General features: G+C 35.7%; 1 protein-coding gene across 3 annotated transcripts in view; it reads right to left on the bottom strand.

Annotated features, from left to right (window-relative positions):
* MYOM1 (myomesin 1) overlaps positions 1-25,939 on the bottom strand; it is a 147,512-nt gene that overhangs the window by 98,406 nt on the left and 23,167 nt on the right. For all 3 annotated transcript variants that reach the window (XM_087869948.1, XM_045781841.2, XM_045781842.2), the window contains 3 exons: positions 7,356-7,496; positions 3,267-3,624; positions 2,429-2,586 (listed from right to left, as the gene is read on the bottom strand). In XM_087869948.1, the coding sequence (XP_087726074.1) occupies positions 2,429-2,586; positions 3,267-3,624; positions 7,356-7,496 (657 nt within the window). The remainder of the gene's footprint in view (positions 1-2,428; positions 2,587-3,266; positions 3,625-7,355; positions 7,497-25,939) is intronic.

Here is a 25,939-nt window from a genome sequence, read left to right on the forward strand (position 1 = left end):
CCCCTGCTCATTGAGGGGACGCATGCTTATTGAAGACAGGGTACTCTGTGCCAGTGTTATGAAGTAAGTCAGAGCTTCGTTTAATGATTATTTTTTAAAAGGCAGCATACCCAGGAAGGTACATGAAGCCCATACAGAGGTTTACTCCCAGGGGTGGGTTTACCTGGAGGCCAACAGAGTTTCAGCATCTCTCACCAGCACAGGTCTCCTCAAGGCTCACTGACTAATTTCTATTATTAACATTCTTTTTTGTAAAGAATGCCCCCAAATTGTATGAGCTTCGTGCCCCACAAAACCTGGATCTGACCTTGTTTACTGCCATAGCTAATTTTCAGTTACCTGCTAGCTGACTGTCTAAATTTAAGCCTTATCCAGGGGCAAATCTTGCTCTCTGAAGTACAGTTCACTATTTTCTTAGTGGCCCACTGGTTCTTTTGTTTTCATATTTACTTTCCACTTGGCTTGCAAGGCAACAGGATTTTCTGTGAAATGCTCTGATCTATCCCTATGGGGAGAATTTTATAAAGAATGGAGTTGTCTCCTCCAAGCACTAAAGGATGTTTAGGAACTTGAGAAGACTTGTTCCAGTAAACGAACAGCTTCCCAATCGTTCCTGAGTCAAATATTGTGTCTGTATCTCCATTTTTGTTTAAAACGAGCCCCTGGGATATAGTTCACTGTTAAGAAAAAAAAAATTTCAAAGCCAGATGTGAAAGAGTTGGGGAGCCAATCATACTACTTCTCAGCTCCATTAGTGAGAATAACCGAAAATTGACAGTACTTCTATTTTCCAATTTAACTAGAATTCAAAGAATTGACAATTTAGTCATCTCATATTTTTGTGGGGAGTTTTTAGATTTTTTGCTTGTTTTTAAATCACTCCTTTTCCAGCCAACAAAACATGACACAGGAGTTTAATATCTGACAGAATTTGAGCTCTGCCTTCGTGAAAACACATCACTCTGGCTCAGTAACACCATCAGTGGTACATGGCATGGTTGTGTTATATTTTAGCAGGTATGTATTTAATTTAAAAAAAAATGCTTAAGAGATTAGTATCTATCTCCCAGAAGTTCCTTTGTATCCTTTTGAAAATCGTCTTTAACTCTAATTTTTAAAAAGCAGGGGGAAAAAAGAATATTTGCAATAAATATATCTACTTGATTAAGGACTCCAATTATTCATTTATCAGTAGTGCATTTTAATTCATAAGGGAAGAGGAATTTCTTAATGACCAAATAATATTTCTTAGAGCTAGAAATTTGTTGTTCTTCACACATTTCAATTGGAAAGTTTGGAGTTTTTTTTATGAGGTGGGAAGTTATCAGTTTCTTAAGAGGAAATATCCCTTTAATGGGCCAAAGTATGCAACTCCATAGTCACAGAGAAAGGTGGGGCCAAGATTGACTGATTCCTAGCTTCATATAGATACCCTTATACTTTAAAGCTTGTAAATTGATTTTTTTTAAACTTCATCTTCATTAAAACATGTCCCTTGTCAAGGACATGTTGGTCCTAGCCAGGTGTCTAACCAACAGAGATAATGGACAAGAAAGAAGGAATCAGGCCCTCTGCCAGTGGCAATGACATTCCATGTAGCATTTATATTGCAACATAGGGTGCATTTACCACCACTCCTGAGGATAAGGAAACAGCATGCAAAATACCCGTTTCAGGGAATTAGAAAACATCTTTTGAGGTTGGCTCCACCATATTCATACTTCTGCTGTCTGTGGCAGGTAACATGACATATAACAGGAAAGTTTGGAGTTTAGGGATCATGAAGTCATTGACAATTTTAATACGATATACAATGGAAAGAGAAAATGGGTGCTTATTCTTTATGGAAAGAAAATTCTTTTTTTTTTTAAATTTTTAATTTTAATTTTTATTTTTTATGGAAAGAAAATTCTTAAGACCCTGTACTAAGGAATATCTTTCATCCAGTTCCCTCTTTTATTTGGCTTTAGAGAGCATGTTGAGACCTCAGCTCACTTGAGGAGCAGAGATGAAGACCTCTGGGTTTTAACTTTTTTTTAAAAGAGTATTGCTTCTGGTCACAAAATAATACCTATACTGCATGGGAGCAAATTTTTATTTAAATGTTATGTCCCATAGCAGTTATGGCCATATATTTTCTTTGTATGTAAGTACGTTTACTACATTTTAATACTGTGTAAGATAAAGACCCCTTTTATAACAGGATTATGAAGTATCATAATATATCATAATGTACACAAGACTGTTCTTTCTTCTCATTTATAATATATTCATCCTGGTATCCTTTCCTCACTATATAAAAAATCTATACAAACTTATAGGTACTTTCATTGACTCTTGCATATTCACAATGCTGAATATCTTCACTAGATATAAAATTAGTTTTGTGTAATAGATTCTACGAGTAATTTTCATATAGATAACATACCATGTGACACGAGGTTCTGGCCAGCCGGATACAGAGCAATGTAATTTTACATTTTCTTTCTCCCAAACAGTGTGGGAACGAGGTTTAATGACAAATTCAGGAGCATGGAGAAGATGATCTTCATTCAACTTTCTATGAAATGCCTCGGTTTCTTCTAACTATAAAAAAAAATCAAAATATTATGAAATCAAAGTAACCTGTGCTACTAAAATAACAAATAAAAACCCAAATTATCATTTTTCCACTTGGAGGCTTACTTTTGCTTTTAGGCCAAAGGCCTTCTCTTTTTCCCTGTTTTTTAAAAAGATTTTATTTATTTATTTATTTATTTATTTAAGCAAGGGGAGGGGGAGCAACAGAAGGGGAAGGAGAGGAACAAGCAGACTCTGCGCTGAGCATGGAACCCCACCTCCGGCTCCACTCAGGGCTCCTCACAGGGCTCAATCCCAGGACCCTGAGTTCATGACCTGAGCTGAAATCAAGAGTCAGATACTTGACCAGCTGTGCCACCCAGGCACCTGTCTTTTCCCCTTTTAAAAAGATACATTTAATTTTTAACATTCTATGCCTCAGCAACATATTTTACTTTCCCCTAAGGTGGATTTCTTAAGGTTCTGTAGAACCATAATTTCTGTAGAACCTAAAATTTCATGGAGTTTAAAACTACTAAGTCTGTCTTTCTTTGACCCGTATACATTTTGATGTTGTTTTCTTTAGTTTTGTTCCCCATAAGGCTATGTATTTCTTCATTCAGAACAAATAAATCTATACGTACACACACACATAATGTTACATGCATCTCTGCATTTATAAATTACATTAAATTGGGTTTTCTTACTGTTTTTGTCAGCGACAGGCGTTCTGCCTTCTCTCGAATTGCTACTTTCCTTGACTTCTTCTCAAAAGCTTCCTCCTGGTGAAGAGTGGATGTAGACTGTTTGGATACTGAGGACTGTTTGGATGCTGACGACTGTTTGGATACAGCAGATTGTTTGGATACAGCAGACTGTTTGGATACAGCAGATTGTTTGGATACAGCAGATTGTTTGGATACAGCAGACTGTTTGGATACAGCGGACTGTTTGGATGCCGTGATTCCTTCTTCACTAGCAAGAAGATTCCTCTGGGCTATGTAAGCAGCAGCTTCTTTAATTCTTTCTTCTTCCGTATCTGTAATTCCACTGACATGCACTTGGCTAAAATATAATAAGAGCAAAACATGGATACTGTGGATGGCTGTGATAGGATTGCCTAATTTTTACTAAGTTCAAAGTATCAGAACTTAGACATTGTGTACCGTGCCTAAAGAAACCTGACAAAGAAAAACCTGGTAAATCAGGAGCTAACTCTTCACATAGAGAAGTGATCATTACCTTAACCCATAATGGTAACAACGATAATAATACCTACTATGGTCACGGTGTTGCCAAGTGCTTCTTTACATACATTATCTCATTTTATGCCTGCAATAACCCTATGAGGTAAACTCTATCATTTCTATTTTAGACATATGGTAACAAGGCTCAGAGAAATAAGATAACTTGCTTAAGGTCACTTCATTGGTTTCTTTAGGGTATTTAAGCAGGATTTAGTCTATAATAAAAGATTAAGTTATGACTTTCCTTCCAGAAAGGATGATATTGTAAAATGAGATATCGTATGTGTGCCTGTGATCCCAGTATGGGACTATGTGCTTGATCTGGATTCTATAACTCAGCTGATATAATGCACTGCCCAGAGTGGTTGCACATATAAATAAATTCTAAATTTACATGAGATCCTTATGCCTACTGAGGTTTTTAAAGGTTATTTGTGCATGCATGTGTGTGTGTGTGTGTGTGTGTGTGTAAACATATTTAACAACAATCTTTATTTGTGCTTGCACATAGCCCTGATAAGAAAAAAAATGACCAAAATTGCATTTGAAGTGGTGATGTTTATCAAAGTGACTTATTTTTATTCATAATTAATGATGATGGCAAGTGAGTGGTAACATCCAAAAGTGCTGTGCCTAATGTAGTAGTTTATGATAGAAATTGTGCTATTATTTATTAATGTTGTTAAAAATGTAGATTATTTTTAACCTCCTTCAATTCCTTTGTGGTCAAGCCCAACAATGAGGAAGTATAATGATTATATTGAAGATATTCTTGAAATTGAGTCTCCTTAGACCTCTGAAGGTTGAACTTTCCCTTTGATTTTCTAATAAGAATAATTACTTCCAAAATTAAGTAAATATTGCCATTATGTTTATAAATTTCTGGTACCAGAGTCTGTGTAGTTTGCTGAAAAACAGAGCTCAATATTTGCCCAAGTCTGAAATTTCTCATGGAATTCTACTAAAACATCTGGTAGACAAGATTAGTCCATTTCGTTTCTCATTAAACTTAGTAAAGTTTAATTTCTTTTTCCTTATCTCTATCTCTCCAAATATTAATAAGGTAGTCTTTACCAAGAAAGTGAGTAATATATCCGCTATAATTTTTAGAAAAAGGAAGATGGAAGATTTTCAGTTTAGTGTCCTGAAATAATTATCTCTAATTTCTTTTTAATGAGATAGGAAGTGAATGAATTAATAAGTGAATACAAGACAAATCGTCATGAGAATCTGCTTGGAATTCCATATAGAGGTAAATATATAATAGATTTGAAATGATCTTTGAAATATGATTCGATATATATAATAATAGATTTTGAATAAAATCTATGCTAGTCTTCCCCTGAGTTGAGACAATTCTTAAATAAGAGAACTTTAAGTTTAAGCTCACATTGCCTCTAAGGTGACATAGCTCTAGAGGGCAGAATGAAGTCCTGGTCTTACCTTTTTCATGGCAAATAAAATAAACCTCAGGAAGACTGTAATTATTTGACATGAGACCTGAAATACACTTAAAAAATATTTTAACCCAGGATAGCAGGAATATTTTTCTTTAAGTAAATGTAAGTGTATGTCGGTGATAACACTGCTATAATCTGGGTACAAAAGCAAGAATATGATGCTACCATGTTGACAAAACTATAGTGCTATAAATTTAAGATGAATTTCACACCTCCTCAATACTCTATCTCAACTCAAAAACTTGTTAGTGACACAAAATTAATTTATCTGAGTACAAGAAGTGAAATTTTCAAGTGCCATCCAGAAGAAACAGTGTTTCCCAGAAACATACTATAATCACAGGGTGCAGTGTAGGTTGCATTGGCCAATCCTCAGCTGACTCAGCTCTTCCACTGCCAGCCATGTAACTTTCAGCAAGTCACTGAACCTTAACTTCCTTGTCCATAAATTGGTATACTAATACATCTCTAGGGCTGTATTGAGAACTTAGCAAGATAGTTTATATAAAGCATCTAGTTAGATTCTCAAAAAACAAGTGGTACTCAACAAAGGTTCATTTATCCCCCCATCTCCTTCTTAGATTGTTAATACTGTCAACACCATTATGAAGTGTTACTTTCAACACAGTAGTAGAATATAGGAGATGGATCCATATTAAAAAAGGAGAAAAGGAGAACTAGAAATAAAACCAAGAAGATAAATTTTTCTTTGCATTTTCTTTTATTACAGTTTGTTTTGTAAACGATCATTTCTTGAGACTGGCCTTGAGGAGACAAAATGGTTTCATTTAGAAGAAAGAAGTCACTGAAAGTGAGAAGCCTCATTTCATGTGGTAGAGAGATGGAAAGGTATGCCATGTAAGTTAATGCTAAGTTAATGTGCTTTTTAAATATTTTTTTAAAAACAGAGTGGGAACAAAGCAGAAAATAAAATATTTTACTCCTCCAGCCTAGCCATCTCCTATGAAGAATGTCAGTGTATATTAAACTAGCTGTGAAGAGACTAAGCCTGGGTAAGCATACTTAGCAATATGTGCATATTTCAATGGAAAGTTCACTTAAAAAATCAGAGATATCAAAGATATCAAAGAAAAAGCTAAAAGCAGCGTATCATTTATCCCCTTACCTTCCTAACTGGAATCAGAGCAGTTATGACATTAGCTTCTGAAACAATTTCAAAAGGAACTATCAGAGAAGAATGGGAAGAAAAACACAGGGAACCAGAAGTAGGTCACCAACAATGACAACCACGTCATTGCCTCCTGAATTTCCTGATGGCATTTGCCCTGACAGGATGCCCTCATTTTGAGTATCACCTTAGCTCTGTGGGTAGTTCTCCGTTCAAAGGAAAATAAACAGGGAAGCCTCTGAAGGTTCCCATTAAATCTTAATTTGGTGTCTCAAACAGGTTTCAAGATTCCTCTAGATATTATAATCAATCAAAAAAAGCTTATATTTTTTAAAAAAAGAACACACACACGTTTACCTTATAAATACAAAAATTTGGCATTAACACAACTTGTAATTTCATGCTTATTTTGTTTGAAGTTTGCCTCAAGATAACCAGTAATCTTTTTTACATTAAACAAATCAAGGCAAATAGGCAGGCATTCAAATTATGATGCCATTCTTTTAATTAGTCTATGTTATCTAAGATTTTTATCTTCCTAATGAATAATAATTAAAACCGCACTAGCAACCACAATGGTTTCCCCCTGCTTAAATATAACATCTGATTTTTTTTTAGTTATCCAATATTTTATGGTTTTGAACTTTTCTTTCTACTCTAGTGACTATATATAGTGTCCAATCACTAGCATCCAATGCTCTCCTTCTAATTTCAGTCAGTTACATAACTAGAACCAAGTTTCTGATCATTCTCTTTTGTCATGTAGCCATCCTAGGTGATGGCAGATTTTCACAATGAACATATCTCCCTCAGTGCAGAGTTCCCAGGTTCCTCAGACCTTTCTCAATCAGTACATACTTAAGCACTCAGTAAATGTCAGTTGCAATTATTATTCATTACCTGATAACATTTACTCTTCACTTTCTAATATGTAAAGCCAGGAAGAGAATGCATACTTACCGTCCTGAGAAAATGGGCACGACATAGTCACTCGGTAGATTTTCCTTCTCTTCCCCGGAGAGAAGGCTCTTCTTGGCTCTCTTTGCTTGGGGGCTCAACTTGGACGAATAATCTTCTAACATCAGACTGGAATCTGTAAGTCTGAAACAAAACCCCTAATATTAGGTAATAACCAAAAACTGCATTGAAAATATTAAAAAGGGCTTCTACCGGGAAGTTTTAACTTGGGGGAGATTTCACAGAATCCTAGGTTTCTAATGTTATATTATCTTTATCTTTAGAGCTAAAGTGGAATGAGAAAGACCTCATATAATGCACTCTATATAGACACAAGAAAAAAATAGGTCTATGGTAATTTCATACCTTTGTCCATTGCCCGCCCATCGCCCCTCTGAAAGTTTCAAGGGAAAACAGCAGTGTTTTTGTAATAGTTCCAAATATCCTTTGCTGTTAAGTTAATGTTCAAAATTTAGGAAAGCTATAAAAATGTTTTATCCAAATCTTTTCAGAGGATTGATAAAGTATAAAATGTTCTGGATAGGAGGCCCTTCTCCCTTCCCCACCAAATCATTTTGATGCAGGACTCCTAGGTTCAACTCTGAGGCTTTTATGTAGTGTAGACAGGCTCCTCTCTTAGACGAAACACTGAGTTCATCCAACAAGAGTTAATATATTTTGTGTGAACACATAGTGTTGAGTAATTCAGAGAGTTACAGGGGCGTGATAAAGAACCCCTTGGTCAGTTCTGTTGTACAAAAAAAATCCACCCATGCACATTGTGCAAATGTGCATTTGGAGGTAGACAGTGTTCTAAATAAACAACAGCAAAAAAATGTATTAGCATGGCAGGAAACATGAGAGCAGAGATTGAACCTAGAGAAAAGGATTGATAAAACCAGAAGTACAATCAATCTTAATCTGTGTAGTTCTTGAATGAAATGAAATGCATTGTCATTCAAATATATACAAGTGAGCATAAATTTCAGGAGCTCGTGGACTCTCTCAAATCAATCCATGGACTCGTGTTAAAAGCCCCTGGTCTACACTGTAATGAAAGATGTTCACAATAGGGAACTCTACCAGAACTCTGTACTATTCTTGCAATTTGAAATGATTCCAAAATAAAACAGTATCAAGAAGTCCCCTTGTCTAGAGAAAATTTGGGAAGAAAGTGAAGCATGGATGTGATGTGGCATGGGAAGAGCAAGCTGCCCAGCTGTAACAGAGAAAACTTCCAAACCATCAAACCTGACCATTTCTCAATCTTGAAGAAGCATTCGGAAAAGCAAAGAGATGACCTACATCAAAAGCAGAAGACAGGCCAAACATAAACATAGTGCAAAAGGAACACGTAATAATGCAAGTAAATCTGTCCTCTGCTAAACAAGTAGCACAGAACTGTAGGGCTTCTAGAAAGCACGGGGTGTGCAGTGGCTCTGGGCCTGGGGGTATAGGGTGGGCTACTGCCTTTGATCCCCAGAAGAGAGTGGTCAACTTCTTCCTCTCCCACTAACTAGCTCCTTCCTTAGGGTGAATATCTAGGTCCTAGTCTATGGTCAGCATTAAAACTAAAGGTTAGAACCTTGAATTCAAGCTTGAGGATTGGTTACCAGTTGGAAGGCTGACTGAAATTTGTTCCTGGCTGCCTGTTCCAGGTAGCAGCAAAACGACTGCAGTCTATAACCCCAGCAGATTACAAAGTACAGGCTGTGCTAATACAGGTCTAAGGTTAAAGTGGTATTTTTCTTCCCCTCTTTAATTCACTACCATGCAAAATACAATTAATTTTGGAGTTTAAGAGTTTCCTTTTTTTCTATTTATAGAATATTCACATTTTTTTTTCGTTTTGCTCTCACTTTTCTGTTTTTGCTCTTTTTTCTCTACTTTCATTCTAGGATCTATAGTCATTCTCATGAGCTCATATTTTCAACGTTTATTTACATTGAAACAGCTACGATTTGTCATTCTTTTTGTTGTGTTGTTGTTCCTTTTTTCTGTCATTTTCCCTTTAAGATGAATCTTTAAAATGATGCACTATTACATAGAATGTGCCAGAAGGTGATTATTCCATCCTCACAGGTAAATCACAGCGGCTGGTTTTTAATATTGAGCTTTACGGTAAACTGATTCATAGCACTATCATCAGTTTCCATTTCATATGTTATTTGGAACAAAAAACTTCACAAAAACCATTATGATGTTTTATATTATATAGTATTATTTAGAAAATCCAAAGTATTTAGAAAAAAAAAATCTTTGCTATGCTCTTTACAGTTTCTTCAAGCTTTTGAATACTAATAAAAAAAAAAAATGCAGGGCACCCGGGTGGTGCAGTTGGTTAAGCGGCCAACTCTTGGTTTAGGCTCAGATCCTGATCTCACGGTTGTGAGATCAGGCCTGGGTTGAGCTCTTAGCTCTGTGCGTGCCCAGCACAGAGTCGGCTTGGGATTCTCTCCCTTCCCCTCTGCTTCTCCCACTTGTGCTCTCTCTCTCTCTCTCAAGTAAATAAATAAACCTTAAAAAAAAAAAGCATATAAGGAATTAGAGGTTAAAATACCATACTAACAGACTACTGAGCAATAACTCACTTATTGAAGATAGCAAACAAAACTAAATTAGAGAAACATAAATTTTAAGGAACTATATAATAATCAGTGTAACTAATTATTTGAAGAAAAAGCCATCAATTGTCTATTTTGTTATGATCCATGAACACTGAAATCTAACATCATACTCTATCGAATTCTAAAGTTGAATATTGTTTTTAGAGGAGAATGTTTTAAGAAGAATATGTAAAATTTAAATTTTTTTGAATTTATATCAAAGGGTGAAATAAGCGAAATACGTCAGTCAGAGAAAGACATACACCATGTGATTTCATGCATCTGTGGAATTTAAGAAACAAAACAGATAAACATAGGGGAAGGGAAGAAAAAATAAAATAAGATAAAAACAGAGAGGGAGACAAATCATAAAAAACTCTTAACTCTAGGAAACAAACTGAGTGTTGCTGGAGGGGAGGTGGGTGGGGAAGATGGAGTAACTGGGTAATGGGCATTAAGGAGGGCACTTGATGGAATGAGCACTGGGTGTTATACGCGACTGATGAATCACTAAATTCTACCCCTGAAACTAATATGTCAACTAACTTGAATTTAAATAAAATTTTTAAAAGGATGAAATAAGGTTTTGCTAACCTCTTGGGTTTTTAGTTATATCTAAATTTTGAAAATAATCCTCCATCTTATAAGTCAGTTTCTGAGTAGACACTAAACTTGATATGCATGGATCTATTTGGGTCTTTTAACTATTAAAACAACAATTAATGTTCTTTATGTACTGAGCTTAAATGTTGAAGTTTTCCTGAAGCTTTCTGATTTCAGTTTATGAAGGCAATGAAATTAAGCAATAGTTAAGGATTGATTTATGTGTGCATTCATGCACTTGCACATCTGTCACTGTGTCTAAGTACTAATTTTTGCACTCTGCTACTAATTGGGGTATGCCCTCTGCCTAAATTTTTGCCTAAATTTTTGCCTAAATTTAACAGAACTTAAAGAAATGTTATGGTGTGTATGGCACCATCACATCTACAACCAGCAGCACCACAGAGAAGGGATGTAGCCAATATTCTCTGGAAATATTCCAGGAACTCAGAAACAGACTTACACCTTCATCCAATTCAAAAACTGAACAACAACAACAAAAGGTAACCTTCTGTTCTTTCAACTTCATAATTATACTTGACAGGAAAATAAAGAACAAAACCACTTATAAAATCCCAGAACTGGAAGAGAGCTCAAGGATATTTATAACAAGCTCTTCATTTTATAGAGTCGGAAGACATAAGCGTGCCTTTGTAACTTGCCCGTATTCACACAGCAAGCTGTAGCTGAAGTAGGGACTAGCACCCATGTAGGTCAGTGTTCTTACCACTATACCAGTGGTCTCTGACTTTTGTGACTGAGTACTCCTAATCCAAATATATTGCGGGCATGCCACCTATATATGTTTGTTTATTTATATGCTCTATGCATATACTGCTATATAAATAGTCACACTTTATGAAACACTCAGTCAATAGAAACATTTTAAAGACCAAATTTGAGGGGCGCCTGGGTAGCTCAGTCGTTAAGCATCTCCTTCGGCTCAGGGCGTGATGGGATCGAGCCCCGCATCGGGCTTCTCCACTGGGAGCCTGCTTCTTCCTCTCCCACTCTCCCTGCTTGTGTTCCCCCTCTCATTGGCTGTCCCACTCTCAGTCAAATAAATAAATAAAATCTTAAAAAAAAAATAAAGACCAAATTTGATTTAAAAAAAGATAGTAGTGCCAATATTTCTTCCTATATTTCCACAGTTTGCCTTTCTGGACACCCCACTTTGGAGACCATAATAGCATATCACACTGCCTGTAACGACTCCCATGGTGATTTGTTATTCCTGAATTTATTCACAGGTTATGAAATCATCACAGATCAATTGAAAATATAGCATTAAGAAACTCATTAAATTTTACATGAAATAAAATGCTAGTTCCCTAAAATTATATTTGTAATCATTGCATAACTTGGGGGAAATTGTCCTAGTTCACCAGGATGAGTAACTTTATTCATACTTACATTAAGTAGGGATCTGCTTATTGGCTATATCACTTTCTGAAAATGTGATAACCTATTGGCATGTTTCAGAAAATTGATGGGCTGTAGGCATTGTCTTTTGCTGATGCTGCTCCCAAACCCAGCATCACCCATCCCTATAGTGCTATATTGCATCACTGCTTTCTCTATCTATCTCACTGCCTACGACTACTTAGACGGAGAGTTTCAGTTGTCTTTGTATCTGCACTGTGTCCAGTGCCCAATGGTGTTCAATAAATGTTTACTGAATAAAGTGAAATCATTCATCCTCCTGTCATCACACCCTAGCCCAGTGATTCTCAACCTTGGCTTCACACTGGAATCTGCTAAGGAGTTATTAAAAATGATTAATGTAGAGGTGGGACTTCTAGTATGATGGAGTGAGTACTTCAGCAGTTACTCTCCCCAAAAAGCAATGATAAAACAGGATACAAGTGTCAAAACCAACCCATTCAGGACTCTGGAAATCAACCAAAGGCATACACTACATCGAGAAGAAGTTATTCATAAAAAACCCACTGAAATTTGGGTATGAACAATGGAATCTATGTGGCACTCTGCCTAGCCTTCTCCCCTCCACTTCCCCCCGGCTCAGTTTATAAGGTATTTCTATCAAAGCAGAAAAAGGCACGACAATCAGAATGTTCACTGCCAGAGGGGGCTGCCTTGATTTGGAGCAGAACGTTTGAAAATCCCACATCCAGCAGCGCTGTGAGAAACACTAGCAATCTAAGTGGTAAACAAACCAGGGAAGACCAGCAATTCAGTTAGCCTCAGGTTCCAATCACAGTTGGGAAAAGCAGCAGACTGGCAGATCAGCCAGCAATTTAATAGGAAGATCTGGGAAACAAGACCACCAGGGGAAGCCTTCAAAAGTTCTCCCAGTGCCTGCATAGGAAAAATTGGAGAGGACTCAAGTTATCCATACATCACTGGCTGACTAATCCTGTGTTCATGTACAGAGGACAGACAAGAGAGTCTAGAGGTAAGTAAAGCCAGAATGTATATATTTAAAACTTATCTGAACTTTAAATGTCCTCCCTAATGTACATACAGATCTACTGCCAGAGAGTGAAAGCTTTTGTTTGAGTACAATATCTCACCATTCATTGACTGGTCATTAATCTATGCAAACACAAAGTGATCCTTATGAATTCAGGCTTAAAAATGAGAACAATAATTTAAAAAACAAATTGAGTAGAGACATCAACAGTCACACAGTTTACATGCAGTTTACACACACACAGTAAACAGATTCTATAAATGCATTTAGACAAGTTATTAAAACCAAAACACAATGACAGCACATTTAAGGGAAAATTCAGAATCCAGATTGCTACTATATATTATCTAACATGCACAACTTTAACAATAACAAAAGTTATGGAACATGCCAAGAAACAGGAAAATGTAATCCACACCAACAGAAAAAAAAGCATTAAATAAAAACTGTCTCTGGGTGCACCCTGATGTTGGATTTAACAGACTTCAAAGCAGCAATTATAAATATGTTCAAAGACTAATAAAGGAAACCATGTTTAAAGAATTAAAGTATTATGACAATGACTCAAAAAAAGAGAGAATGTCAAAAGACACAGAAATTACAAAATAGGGGGGCACCTGTGTGGCTCAGTTGGCTCAGGTCATGATCTCAGGGTTGTGAGATTGAGCCCCACGTTGGGCTTTGCACTCAGCAGTGAGTCTGCCTGAGATTCTTTTCCTCTGACCCTCCCCCACCCATGCTCTCTCTCAAATAAATAAATAAATATTTTTTTAAAAAGATTTTATTTATTTATTTATTTGAGAGAGAGAGAGAGCACAAGCAGGGGGAGCCGGCAGAGGGAGAGGGAGAAGCCTGACATGGCACTCGATCCCAGGACTCCGGTATCATGACCTGAGCCAAAGGCAGATGCTTTACCAACTGAGCCACCCAGGTGCCCCTAAATAAATAAATCTTAAAAAAAAAAAAAAAAAGAAGAAAAAGAAATTCTCAAATGGGATCAAATGAACATTGTGGAATTTGAAAGTATAATAACTTAAATGAAAAAATTATTAAAGGGACTCAACAACAGATTTTAGATAGAAGAATAAAGAATCAGTGAACTTGAAGATAAAAATTATCCAATCTAAAAAACAAAAAGATGGGACGCCTGGGTGGCTCAGTCAGTTAAGCATCTGCCTTCAGCTCAGGTCATGATCCCAGGGTCCTGGGATAGTCTCACATTGGGCTCCTTGCCCAGCAGGGAGCCTGCTTCTCCCTCTGCCTGCCACACCCTCTGCTTGTGCTCTCTCTCTGATAGATAGATAGATAGATAGATAGATAGATAGATAGATAGATAGATAGATAAATAAATATCTTTAAAAATAAAAATAGAAAAATAAAAACAGAAAGATAAAGGAATGAAGAAAACTTTAAAAACCTTCAGAGATATGTGGGATAATATTAAACATACCAACTTATGAATAACTGTAATATTGAAAAGAGGATAAAGAGTAGGAAAATATATTCAAAGAAATAATGGCCTAACGTTCCCCAAATTTGATGAAAACTATTACTCTATGGATCCAAGATGCTCAACAAACCCAAGTAAGATACACACAAAGAGATACACACCTAGATGAAGCCAGAGAGAAATCTTGGAAGTAGGAAGAGTAAAATGGTTAATCACATACAAGAGAAAAATATATTAATGGTTGACTTTTCCTCAGAAACAATACATCCCAGAAGGCACTGATATGACATATTTAAGTTCTGAAAAAAAGTTAATAGAAAATTTTATATCCAGAAAAACAAAAGCAAAAATAAACTACTGGGACTATACCAAAATAAAAAGCTTTTGCATTGTAAAGGAAACCATCAACAGAACAAAAAGGCAACCTATTGAATGGGAGAAGATATTTGCAAGTAATATATCTGATAAGGGGTTAATATCTAAAGTATGTAAAGAACTTACAAAACTCAACATAAAAAAATCCGATTAAAAAATGGGCAGAGGACTTGAATAGACATTTTTCCAAATAAGCATACAGATGGCCAAAAAACACATGAAAAGATACTCAACATCATTAATCGTCAGGGAAATGCAAATCAAAACTACAATGAGATCATTGCCTTATACCTGTCAAAATGGCTAGAATCAAAAAGACAAGAAATAACACATACTGATGAGGATGTAGAAAAAAAGAATCTTTGTACATTATTGATAGGAATGTAAGCTGGTACAGCCACTGTGGAAAACAGTATGGAGACACCTTAAAAATTAAAAATAGAAATATCATATGACCTAGTAATTCCACTTTTTGGGTATTTAACCCTAATAAAATGAAAACACTAATTCAAAAAGATATATGCACCCCTATGTTTACTGGAGTATTATTTACAATAGCCAAGATATGGAAGCAACCCAAGTGTCCACTGATAGATGAATGGATAAAAAACATGTCATATATATATTCCATTCCACTATATATATATATATATATATATATATATATATATATATATATATATTATATGTGTATGATATATATTATATTCCTTTATATATATAAACATATATAATGGAATATTACTCAGTGATAAAAAAGGATAAGATCTTGCCATTACAACATGGATACACCAAGAAGACATTATACTAAGTGAAATAAGTCAGACAAAGACAAATACCATTTGATTTCACTTTATGTGCAATCTAAAAAACAAAACAAACAAACAAAAAGAAGAAATAGACCTATAAACATAAAGAACAATCTGATGGCTGCCAGAGGCAAGGGGGGTGGGAGGATGGGCAAAATGGGTCAAGGGGAGTGGAAGATACAGTCTTCCCATTATGGATGAATAAGTCATGGAAATGAAAGTTATAGCATAGGGAATATAATTAATGGTGCTGTAACACTGTCATGTAGTAACAAATGGTAGCTACACTTGTGGTGAGCAGACATAATGTATAGACTTGTTGAATCACTATGTTGTACACCTGAAACTAATGTAGCATTCAATAAAAAATTTGGTATCCAATAAAACTATCACTCAAAACGGAAGGCGAAGTAAAGACATTCCCAGACAAAAACTGAGAGAAAATTACTAGGTTAGACCTGCCTTACAAGAATTGCTAAAGCAAATCCCTCAGGTTTAAAGGAAATAACAGGAAATTCAGACAGTAATCTGAATCCACAAAAAAATGAAGAGCACCACAAAGTAAATAACTGGGTAAATATATATTTCTACTCTCTTAAATATATATATATATATATATATATATATATATATATATATAGTCAAGTCTCTTAAATATATATACATTTATATATATTTAATATGTATATTTCTAGACTCTTAAATTCTTTGAAAGATATAAGATTGCATAAAACAATAGTTAACACAGTGCATTATTGGGTTTATAATATATATATATATATAATTGTAATATATATGACAATAGTACAAAAGGCAGGGGAGGAAATGAAGCTATATTGGAACACAGTTTCTATTTCTACCAGTAATAAATTAGTATAAATGAGGAGTAGAATGAGATAAGTTAATATGTGTATTGTAATTCCTAAAGCAATCTCTTTAAAAAGAAAACAAAAAATATAGGTAAGAAACGAAGAAATTAAACGGTACATTAAAATACCTATTTAACACAAAACAGGGCAATAAAGGAGGAACAAATTAACAAAGGATATGAGATATACCAAAAAACTCACAAAAGTACCAAATATAAGTCCAGCCATCTTGGTAATTTTATTAAATGTGAAGAGACTAAAAACTCCAAGGAACAGCAGAGATTGTCAGAATGGATTTTTAAAAATCAAATTGTATGCTGCTAAGAAAGCCACACCATAAATTCAAAGACACATAGGGGTACCTGGCTGGCTTAGTTGGTGAAGCATGTGACTCTTGATCTTGGGATTATGAGTTTAAGTCCTACCTTGGTTGTAGAGATTACTTAAAAATCATAGCTTAAAAAAAAATTCAAGGGGCGCCTGCGTGGCACAGCGGTTAAGTGTCTGCCTTCGGCTCAGGGCATGATCCCGGCGTTATGGGATCGAGACCCACATCAGGCTCTTCTGCTATGAGCCTGCTTCTTCCTCTCCCACTCCCCCTGCTTGTGTTCCCTCTCTCGCTGGCTGTCTCTATCTCTGTCGAATAAATAAAATCTTAAAAAAAAAAACAAAAAAAACAAAAACAAAAAAAATTCAAAGACACACATGTGTAAAGGACAAGAATGAAAAAGATATACCATGCAAATGATAACCATAAGGAGCCAGAGTGGCTATACTAATATAAAAAAAAATACACTTTAAACCAAAATATTACTAGGGACAGAGAGAAACATTTCATAATGGTAAGAGGGTCAATTCCTCAGAAAAGCATGACAATTACAACACCTACTAACAGAGTCCTAAAATATGTGAAGCAAAAAGTGACATAATGAAAGAAAAAGCAGAAAATTGAAAATGACTGGAAACTTCAATACTCTAGTCCCAATAACTGATAGAATTAGACAAAAATCAGCAAGGATGTAGGTGTCTTAAATAACACTATCAATCAATTCGACCTAACAGATCTTTCTAGAATACTTTACCTAATGGCAACAAAGTACATATTCTTTTCAACATTCTCCAGGACAGTTCATATGCTACCTCACAAAACAATCTCAATCAATTTAAATGGATTTAAATCATACAAAATGTATTATCTGACAGCAGAAGAGCTAAATAAGAATATATAGCAGAAAGGAATTTAGAAAATCCTCAAGTATCAGGAAACTAACAACATACTTCTAAATAACTCACTGGTGAGAAAACAAATCACAATGGATTAAGAGGATGTAATGAACTACATGAAAACAAAAAAAACACAACATATCAAAATATACGGGATACAGCAAAGCAGTGGCTAGAGGAAAGTTTATAGATTTAAATGTCTATCTTAGAAAAGAAGAAAGGTCTCAAATTAATAACTTAAGCACTGTTAGAAGTTAGAAAAAAGATTAAATTAAACATGAAGCAAAGAGAAGGGAGATATAATAAAGATTAGAGAAAAAATCAGTGAAATAGAAAAAAAGAACAACAAATAAAATCCATGAAACAAAAGTTGGTTCACTGAAAAGATCAAGAAAATTGACAAACCTTTCATTAGACTAACCATGAAAAATGAAAGAAGACACAAATTACCAAAGTCAAAAATGAAAGAGGAAACATCACTACCAACCCTAAAGAAATTAAGTGGCTCACAAGTACATATCGTAGATGCATTGATATCAAGAAATTCAATCACTTAGGTGAAATAGAAAAATTCCTTCAAAGACTCAAGTTACCAAAACTAGCTTGAGAAGAAATTAAAACTCTGGACAGACCAATAATAAATTAAAAAGTTGAATTAGTAATTTAAAATCTTTGCACTAATGGCTTCACTGATGCATTCCATCAAACATTTAAAGAAAAAATAATACCAATTGCTTCCTAATTTCTTCCAAACAGAGAGGGAAACACTTCCCAACTTATTCTGTAAGGCCAGTATCACCTGATATCAAAGCCAAACAAAGACATTATAATAAAAGAAAAATACAGACCAATATCCCCCATGAACATAGATGCAGAAATTCTTCACACAATATTAGCAAACTGAATCCAGCAAAATATAAAATATAAAACTAAGTGGAATTTATATACCAGGAAAGCAAGGTTGATTTACCATTTGAAAATCAATAAGTGTAATATGCCATATTAATAGAATAAAGAAAAAACCACACTATCATCTCAATAGATAATAGTATTTGACAAAATTCAGCACTCCTTCATGTTAAAAACTCTCAGCAAAACAGGGATAGAAGGGAACTTCCTCAATGCGATAAAATCTATGAAAAATCTATGAAAAATCCATAGCTAGTATCAGATTTAAGAGTGAAAAAAATAAATGCTTTCCTCCTGAGATTGGGAATAAGGGTATGATATTTGCTCTTATACTTCTATCCAACATTATATCAGAATTTCTAGCCAGGGCAGTTAAAAAAAAAAACAAAAACTGAAAGGAAGAAGTCTGTCTTTAGTTGTTGATGACAGAATCCTATAGGTAGAAAATCCTAAGAAATACAAATACACACAAAAATGCTAGTACTAATAAATTAGTTCAGGAAGGTTACAGGATACAAAATCAAAACACAAAAATTAATTATATTTCTATGTACTAACAACATACATGCAAAAATACAATTAAGACAACTACATTCACAATAATGCCAAAAACAGAAAATATTTAGGAATAACTTTGACAAAGAATTATAAAACTTGTATTTGAAAAATGACAAAACATTATTATGATAATGATGAAAAAAGATATGAATAAATAAACATTCCATGTTCATGGACTGAAAGACTTGACACTGTTAAAATGGCACATTTTTCAAAATTGTTCTGCAGTTTCAAAATGATTCTTATCAAAATCCCAGCAGATATTTTTCTTTGTAGAAATTGACAAGGTAATCTTAAAACTTCTATAGAAAAATGAAGGAACACATAGGCAAAAGATTTTTTGTAAAAGAGGGACTAAGTTTGAAGACATATTCGCCAATTTCAAAACTTCTTCTAAGCAACAGTAATTAAACCCATGTGATACTGGTGTAAGGACAGGCATATAGATCAGTGCAACAGAATTGAGAGAAACAAACCTTTCTATTTATGATCAATTAATTTTTGATAAAGGTGCTAAGGAATTAAAGGGGAAAAGAAAGTCTTTTCAACAAATGATGCTGGAACAATTGTATATCCATATGTGAAAGGATGAATTCAGAACTTCACTCAATATCACACAGATACTTTAATTAAAAATGGATCAAATTTCTATACGTAAAAGCTAAAATTATAAAACTCTGAGAAGATAAGAGAGGGGCGCCTGAATGGCCCAGTTGGTTAAGCGTCTGCCTTCAGCTCAGGTCCTGATCTCAGGGCCCTGGGATCAAGCCCTGTGTTGGTGCTCCCTGCTTAGTGGGGAGTCTGCTTCTCCCTCTCCCTCCCCCTGCTTGTACACTCTCTCTCTCAAATAAATAATAAATAAAATCTTAAAAAAAAAGATAAGAGAAACTCTATGATATAAAGTTAGCCAAAGAATTCTTAGATATAACACCAAAAGCATGATTCAAAACAAAACAACTGATGAACTGAACTTCATCAAAATTGGAAAGTTTTGGCCTTTGAAAGACACTGTTAAGAGAATGAAAAGAATGAGAGAAAATATATAAAATATTTAAATAACTCTGATAGGGGGCGCCTGAGTGGTTCAGTCATTAAGTGTCTGCCTTCGGCTCAGGGCGTGATCCCAGCGTTCTGGGATTGAGCCCCACATCAGGCTCCTCTGCTAGGAGCCTGCTTCTTCCTCTCCCACTCCCCCTGCTTGTGTTCTTTCTCTCACTGGCTGTCTGTCTCTGTCAAATAAATAATAAATAAAATCTTTTAAAATTTTTAAAAATAAATAAATAAATAACTCTGATAACTCAATAATAAGCAGAAAAAATCCAACTAAAAGATAAGCAAAAGATTTGAACTGGCATTTCACCAAAGAAGATATACAAATGGTTAATGAGAATATAAAAAGATGGTCAATATCATTAGTCATTAAGTAAGTGCAAATTAAAACCATAATGAGACCCCACTACATATCCACAAGAATGGCTATAATAAATAAGACAGAAAATAACTAATGTGGATAAACTGGAATCCTCATACATTGCTACAGGAATGTAAACAGTAAAGTCACTTTGGAAAAAAACAGTTGAATGGTTTCTCATAAAGTAAAACATAAGCTTAGCATACAATCCAGCCGATATTTTAGAAGGTACAGGAGAAAGGTTAACTCAAAAATAGCCTTCAAACTGTGTTGTATGTAAGAGTACCACTGAAATTTTCACAGGTTTATTAACTTTCTTTAATCATTTGGTTTATTCAACAGTTTCTAGAAATAGATTTATTTGGATTCTACTGTGTGCAAAATACTGTGTCTGACTACAGTGGGAGGGAGATACGAAGATAAATTAAAGACCCTAGCTTTCTGGGAGCTTTACAATTTAGTAGGGGAATAAATGCTACCAGGCCTGAACTGTTGTATAATGTTAATCAAGGAAGAAAGCACAGAAGGACAGAAGGCAGGCAGGCAAACAAGCAGAAAGACTAGTGTCAACAAAAGTTGAATCCATGGGCTGGAGAGACAATTTCTGTCTGAGGTTATCATGAAATCCTTTGTGGAAGAGCTGGACATTGAAAGATGAGTAGGTCATCCTAGGATGACATAGTGGTAGGTGCAAAAGCTTAAAAATAAAGACTCAATTTTTGTTGCTGCCTTATGTATGTGTTGCCATTAGGCTTTACTGAATGGTCACAATAGAGCTGAACTCATTTTTATTATTACAACAGTTTTCCTTTAGAACTGCATCCTCATATCTATTTGCAAACTGTCGCATATCAACAAGTTGCTCAGCTGTTTACCAGAAGAAAGGAAGACACAGTGGTTTTAGTAAACTATGGGTCAGCTTCTAGAAAACCATCCTTCTTGGCTATCTTTGCTCATCTAGTCAGCCCCTCCTGGGGGCTTCTCATATCTAAGTTCCATCTCTTTCATCTTCAGGACCCCCTGAAGGGTCAGGAACAAGCACTTGAAGTTTGCAGTCTCTTTTTTCATTTTTACTTTTCCATCAGCCACATTTCTCCCTCTTGCAAAACTTGAAAGACAATACTTTCTTTGGGATTTCATGAAAAGGTTGTTTTGGATCTACTTTTGATCTAGAGCAACTTCATTCAATGATCCTTCTTTGATATGGGTATCATGTCGGGCTCAACACTTTCTGCTGACCTTTCAATTCTCTTGTTCCCCCATCTCGACACTTAATGGAGGTTTCAGGAGAACATCAAAGTTAGCAGGTAAGTAGGAGGCTTTGAGTCCCTTCTTTTTTGCTAATGTACTTTGCAGGAAAAGCTTCTTAGAAGATATAAACATGAATTTAGTTTGATCAGCATCACTCCTAAAATTTACTGACATGTAGTGTCATAATAAACAACCATCCTTCGGGATTTTTGTTTGTTTTTGCAGTATTTGCCTTACACTTATCCTTTTCCCCCTCTCCATTTCACTTTCAGCCACAGAAATATCTCATTTTTAAAAAGCTTTTAAAAAATGTTCAGTTACTTAAATAGAAATAAAACCACATTTTTTCCTTCTATTTATTGCTTTATTTTCCCACTATTTAAATTTCCTCTAATGAGTAACATTTTATCTTCTTTCTGGTAACTTTCCACAGCTAACGTATAGCCAGGATCTAAAAGCAAATACCATGGGGGGTCTGAACCACTTCTCAACATGAATGTACAACAGTCATGCATTCTAGAAAAGGCAGAGGAGTACAACACTGAGATTTTTAAATCTTTTATGGTTCTTTTCTACATATACCCTTCAGTTTTTATCTGACTATTTTAGAAATTAATCTAGATTATGGCCTATTTTTAAGTAGAAGTGAAAGGGTTTACTCCTTATTTCCTTGATATTATATTATGCAGGGTGCTTGAAGATAATATCAGGAGACACCTTTTATAAAGTCTAAATCTGCAAACTAAAAATTGTCCAGGACTTGTAAAAGTTAGTCTTCCTAACTTATTTACAAGGCAGCCCAGAAACCCACATCCCAACCCACTTTGAGGAAAAGGTCAAGCCTGTTGCAATGGCTTCCGTGGGCTTCCAGAGTTCACAGACCTCTGTGGGGAAGCTCAGTTACACCTCGCTGCCCAACCAGCCAGAAACAGAGATAACATTTCACATCAGAGCCTGGGAGGTACCATTTTGCCCTTCTTCCACCTTTGGCTGACTCCTTCTATTCTTACTTTATTAAAGGACATGCTTTCGCTCTCACAGGATGGTTCACCTTTCCGGGGAAGATGAATGCCATTCTGTAAGTATCTTGTATCATCTAAAATTGAATTTAACCTGCAAAAGGGCCCAGCAAATAATATTTTTGGGTAATAAAGCATTGGTAGCAGAGAATGAACCACATCTTTCCTGGCCTCAGTGTATCGTAAAAGGAAGGGCTTGAGTTAGATGAGCTTTTGGTCTCTTCCTGCCTCACCCATTTCACAGTTCCATGGATCTACAAATTGCTGATTATATGAAGCTGGTATTATCAGGAGTGATGCTTCTAATTCTTTGTATGCACACAAGACGTTTATAGCAGTGAGAGTAAGGACAGGAGACTGACACATGGTGAGGGCTACTCTCCTTGGACTCAGGGTATGTCTTTGGGATTCAGAACATAATTGCCTTTTAAAGAAGCAATTGACAATAAACTTGCCTATTTCTGGGGGAAAAAAAAGTAACTAGCTTTTCTGCTTTCATTAGATTTTCCTCTGACCTTCTCCGGTCATATGGGAAGTAATTTAACTCATCATTTTCTGGGCACTTAAATTCTGGAAGACAAATTCCAGAGCGTTGTATTGATTTTTGTAACCCAGGAACTGTGGTGCTTTTTCCTTATATATAATAGTTAAACTTTTACTTAGAGAAGAGGCTATAAGGCTATTTCTAGAGGAGAAAAGATAAGCATACACAACCTGGATATATCAGTAGCTTTACAAGCAAACTTCATTTCCCATAACAGTCTATGGTTCAATAATTTTTTGGAATTCAGATTCAGCTACTTGAATCTATAGGTGGACTCAAATCCCCATACAATATGGTTATTTCAGGTGTTTTTCTTCTTAAGTGCCATAAAAAGCACTATCAATGGGACAAGCTACTTTGTTGGATCTTGGGAATGGAGAATAAGCATGTGGTTTTACCATCACCACATTACCTAAAGAGAATCTCAGAAAATTCATTGTATACAGAAAATCTACATGGATCTCTTCACAGCCTCAAAACTATGTGGCTACAGGAGCTGAAAAGCCCTATGAAAAAAATCTGGTGGGATTCAGAATTCAGCAATAACTAACAGATCACCATATCCATTCTGACTGCCCATCTGCTCCTACCCGGACTATAGCATTAGCCTCTTACCTGGGTAACCTGCTTTTACTTGTGCAACAGTCTGTTCACACAGCAGCCACACTGATCCTGTTACAACTTAAGTCAGCTCATGTCATTCCTCTGCTCAAAACTTTGTCACAGCTCCCTCCCTCTAACTTAGAATAAAAAATTCTTACAATGGCCCACAAGACCCTATACAGTTGGCCTTGCCCTGTTATTATTACCTTTCTGACATCTTCACCTACTCTTTCCCTTACTCCTCCATTCCCTCAGTGGCCTCAATGCTGTTCCTTGCTGAAAGACCTTGCAGTGGCTATTCCTGATGCCTGGTGCACCTTTCCTCTGATGACTCCCTCCACTACTTCGTGTCTTTGCTCAGCTATTAGCCTCTCAAAGAGGCCTGACTACCCTATCTAAAATTCCGACTTGCACCCCTGCCCCACATACCTGATCCCTCATAGCATGATATAAAGATCAATGTTTTTTTGTTATGTTTATTGTTTATGGCCTGTCCCTCCATGCTAGAATATATGCTCCATGAGGGCAGGAACCTTTGTCAATTTTGTTCAGCAATTTACCCCAAGCAGTGTTTAGCACACAGGAGGCACTCAGTAAATATTTGTTGACTGAATGAGCAATACCTAAACTTCAATGACTATTCCCCATGTGCCAGCTATTACACTAAGTACCTTATGTCATTTCTTTTAGACTTCGCAACATGAGGGACCAACATTTTCCCCACCTCAAAGATGAAGAAACTGAGAGGTTAACTACTTCTGAAGTCACAAGCCTAATTGCAAGGAAGTACAGGCCTGTTTGACCCCAAAAGACTATCCACTTTGCATTATAACATCTGGAAATGAATATGCAGAAAATGGATACTAGTCTGATGCCAACAGCTGAGGTCAAGACACAAAAATGTCCCCAAGGCAGATTTCTTTGGTAATGTCTTTTGAAACCACACCAGGGTGGGAAATGGAACAAGTTTTCAGGTCCCCGTCAGTCTCTGCTGTAATCAGACCCGCGAATGAAAGATGAGGGCTTCTGTGTTTAATGGTCTCTATTTTTAGCACTGTTATCTTCTGTCTGAATTGGAACTGTTTGGAGCATCAGCATGTTCTTTGCAAACTATAATAGTAATTTCAAAAGAGGTTATTATCTGGGTAACAACTGAGGGGAGGAGATGAACATGACATGAGTGTAGGTGAATTTAATGTCAGGCGGAATGCCCCAGGCAAGTCATTCATGCCGCAGTTTTCTCATCCCCACACTCTGACTTCTACAGTTCCTTGTGAGTCACTATGTCTGATTCTAAGTGACAAGTTAAACAGTCTGAGAGGTTCCAGGTTTGGCATTCCTGAATGCTCCTAGGATCAACTGTTCCCTACTCTGAATCTTAGTTATTTTGGTACTCAATGGCTTCTCCAGATGGAGGGCAAATAAAAGGATATATAATGAAAAACTATACATTGATGCTTTAAGAAAAATACAGTGGCCAGGAAGTCACGGGGAGTGTGTTGATTATAACTGTCACTGGGTACCCATGAAAAGGGTGGGGGGCTTGGGGTAGGAGCGGGGTTCAAATCATTATTCTACTACTTCTTAGTGCAATGGAGAAAAGTTATTTAATCGATTTGGTCTCTAATTTTCTCATTTTTAAAATACAGATATAATTTCTACCTCTCAGGGTTATTGTAAGGATACAATGGTATAGAGGATGCTGTGCTGATTTGCATATGGGTTGAATTTCAATCTGTTTAGAATCAAGCAATTAAATATCTACCATTACTACAGACGGTTGAGGGACAACTCTAAATCCCTCCGTGGTCCAAGAACTATGCTGTGTTGTCTCTGCTTTTTGAAAGTTATTCATTCCTACTATCAAGTATAACAAATATTTCACTTATTATTTCCATCTTAATGTATGATCCACCTACTCA

The sequence above is a fragment of the Ursus americanus genome, chromosome 19 (assembly GCF_024610735.1).
Source record: "Ursus americanus isolate L20-20 chromosome 19, mUrsAme1.1.p, whole genome shotgun sequence".
NCBI lineage: Eukaryota > Metazoa > Chordata > Mammalia > Carnivora > Ursidae > Ursus > Ursus americanus.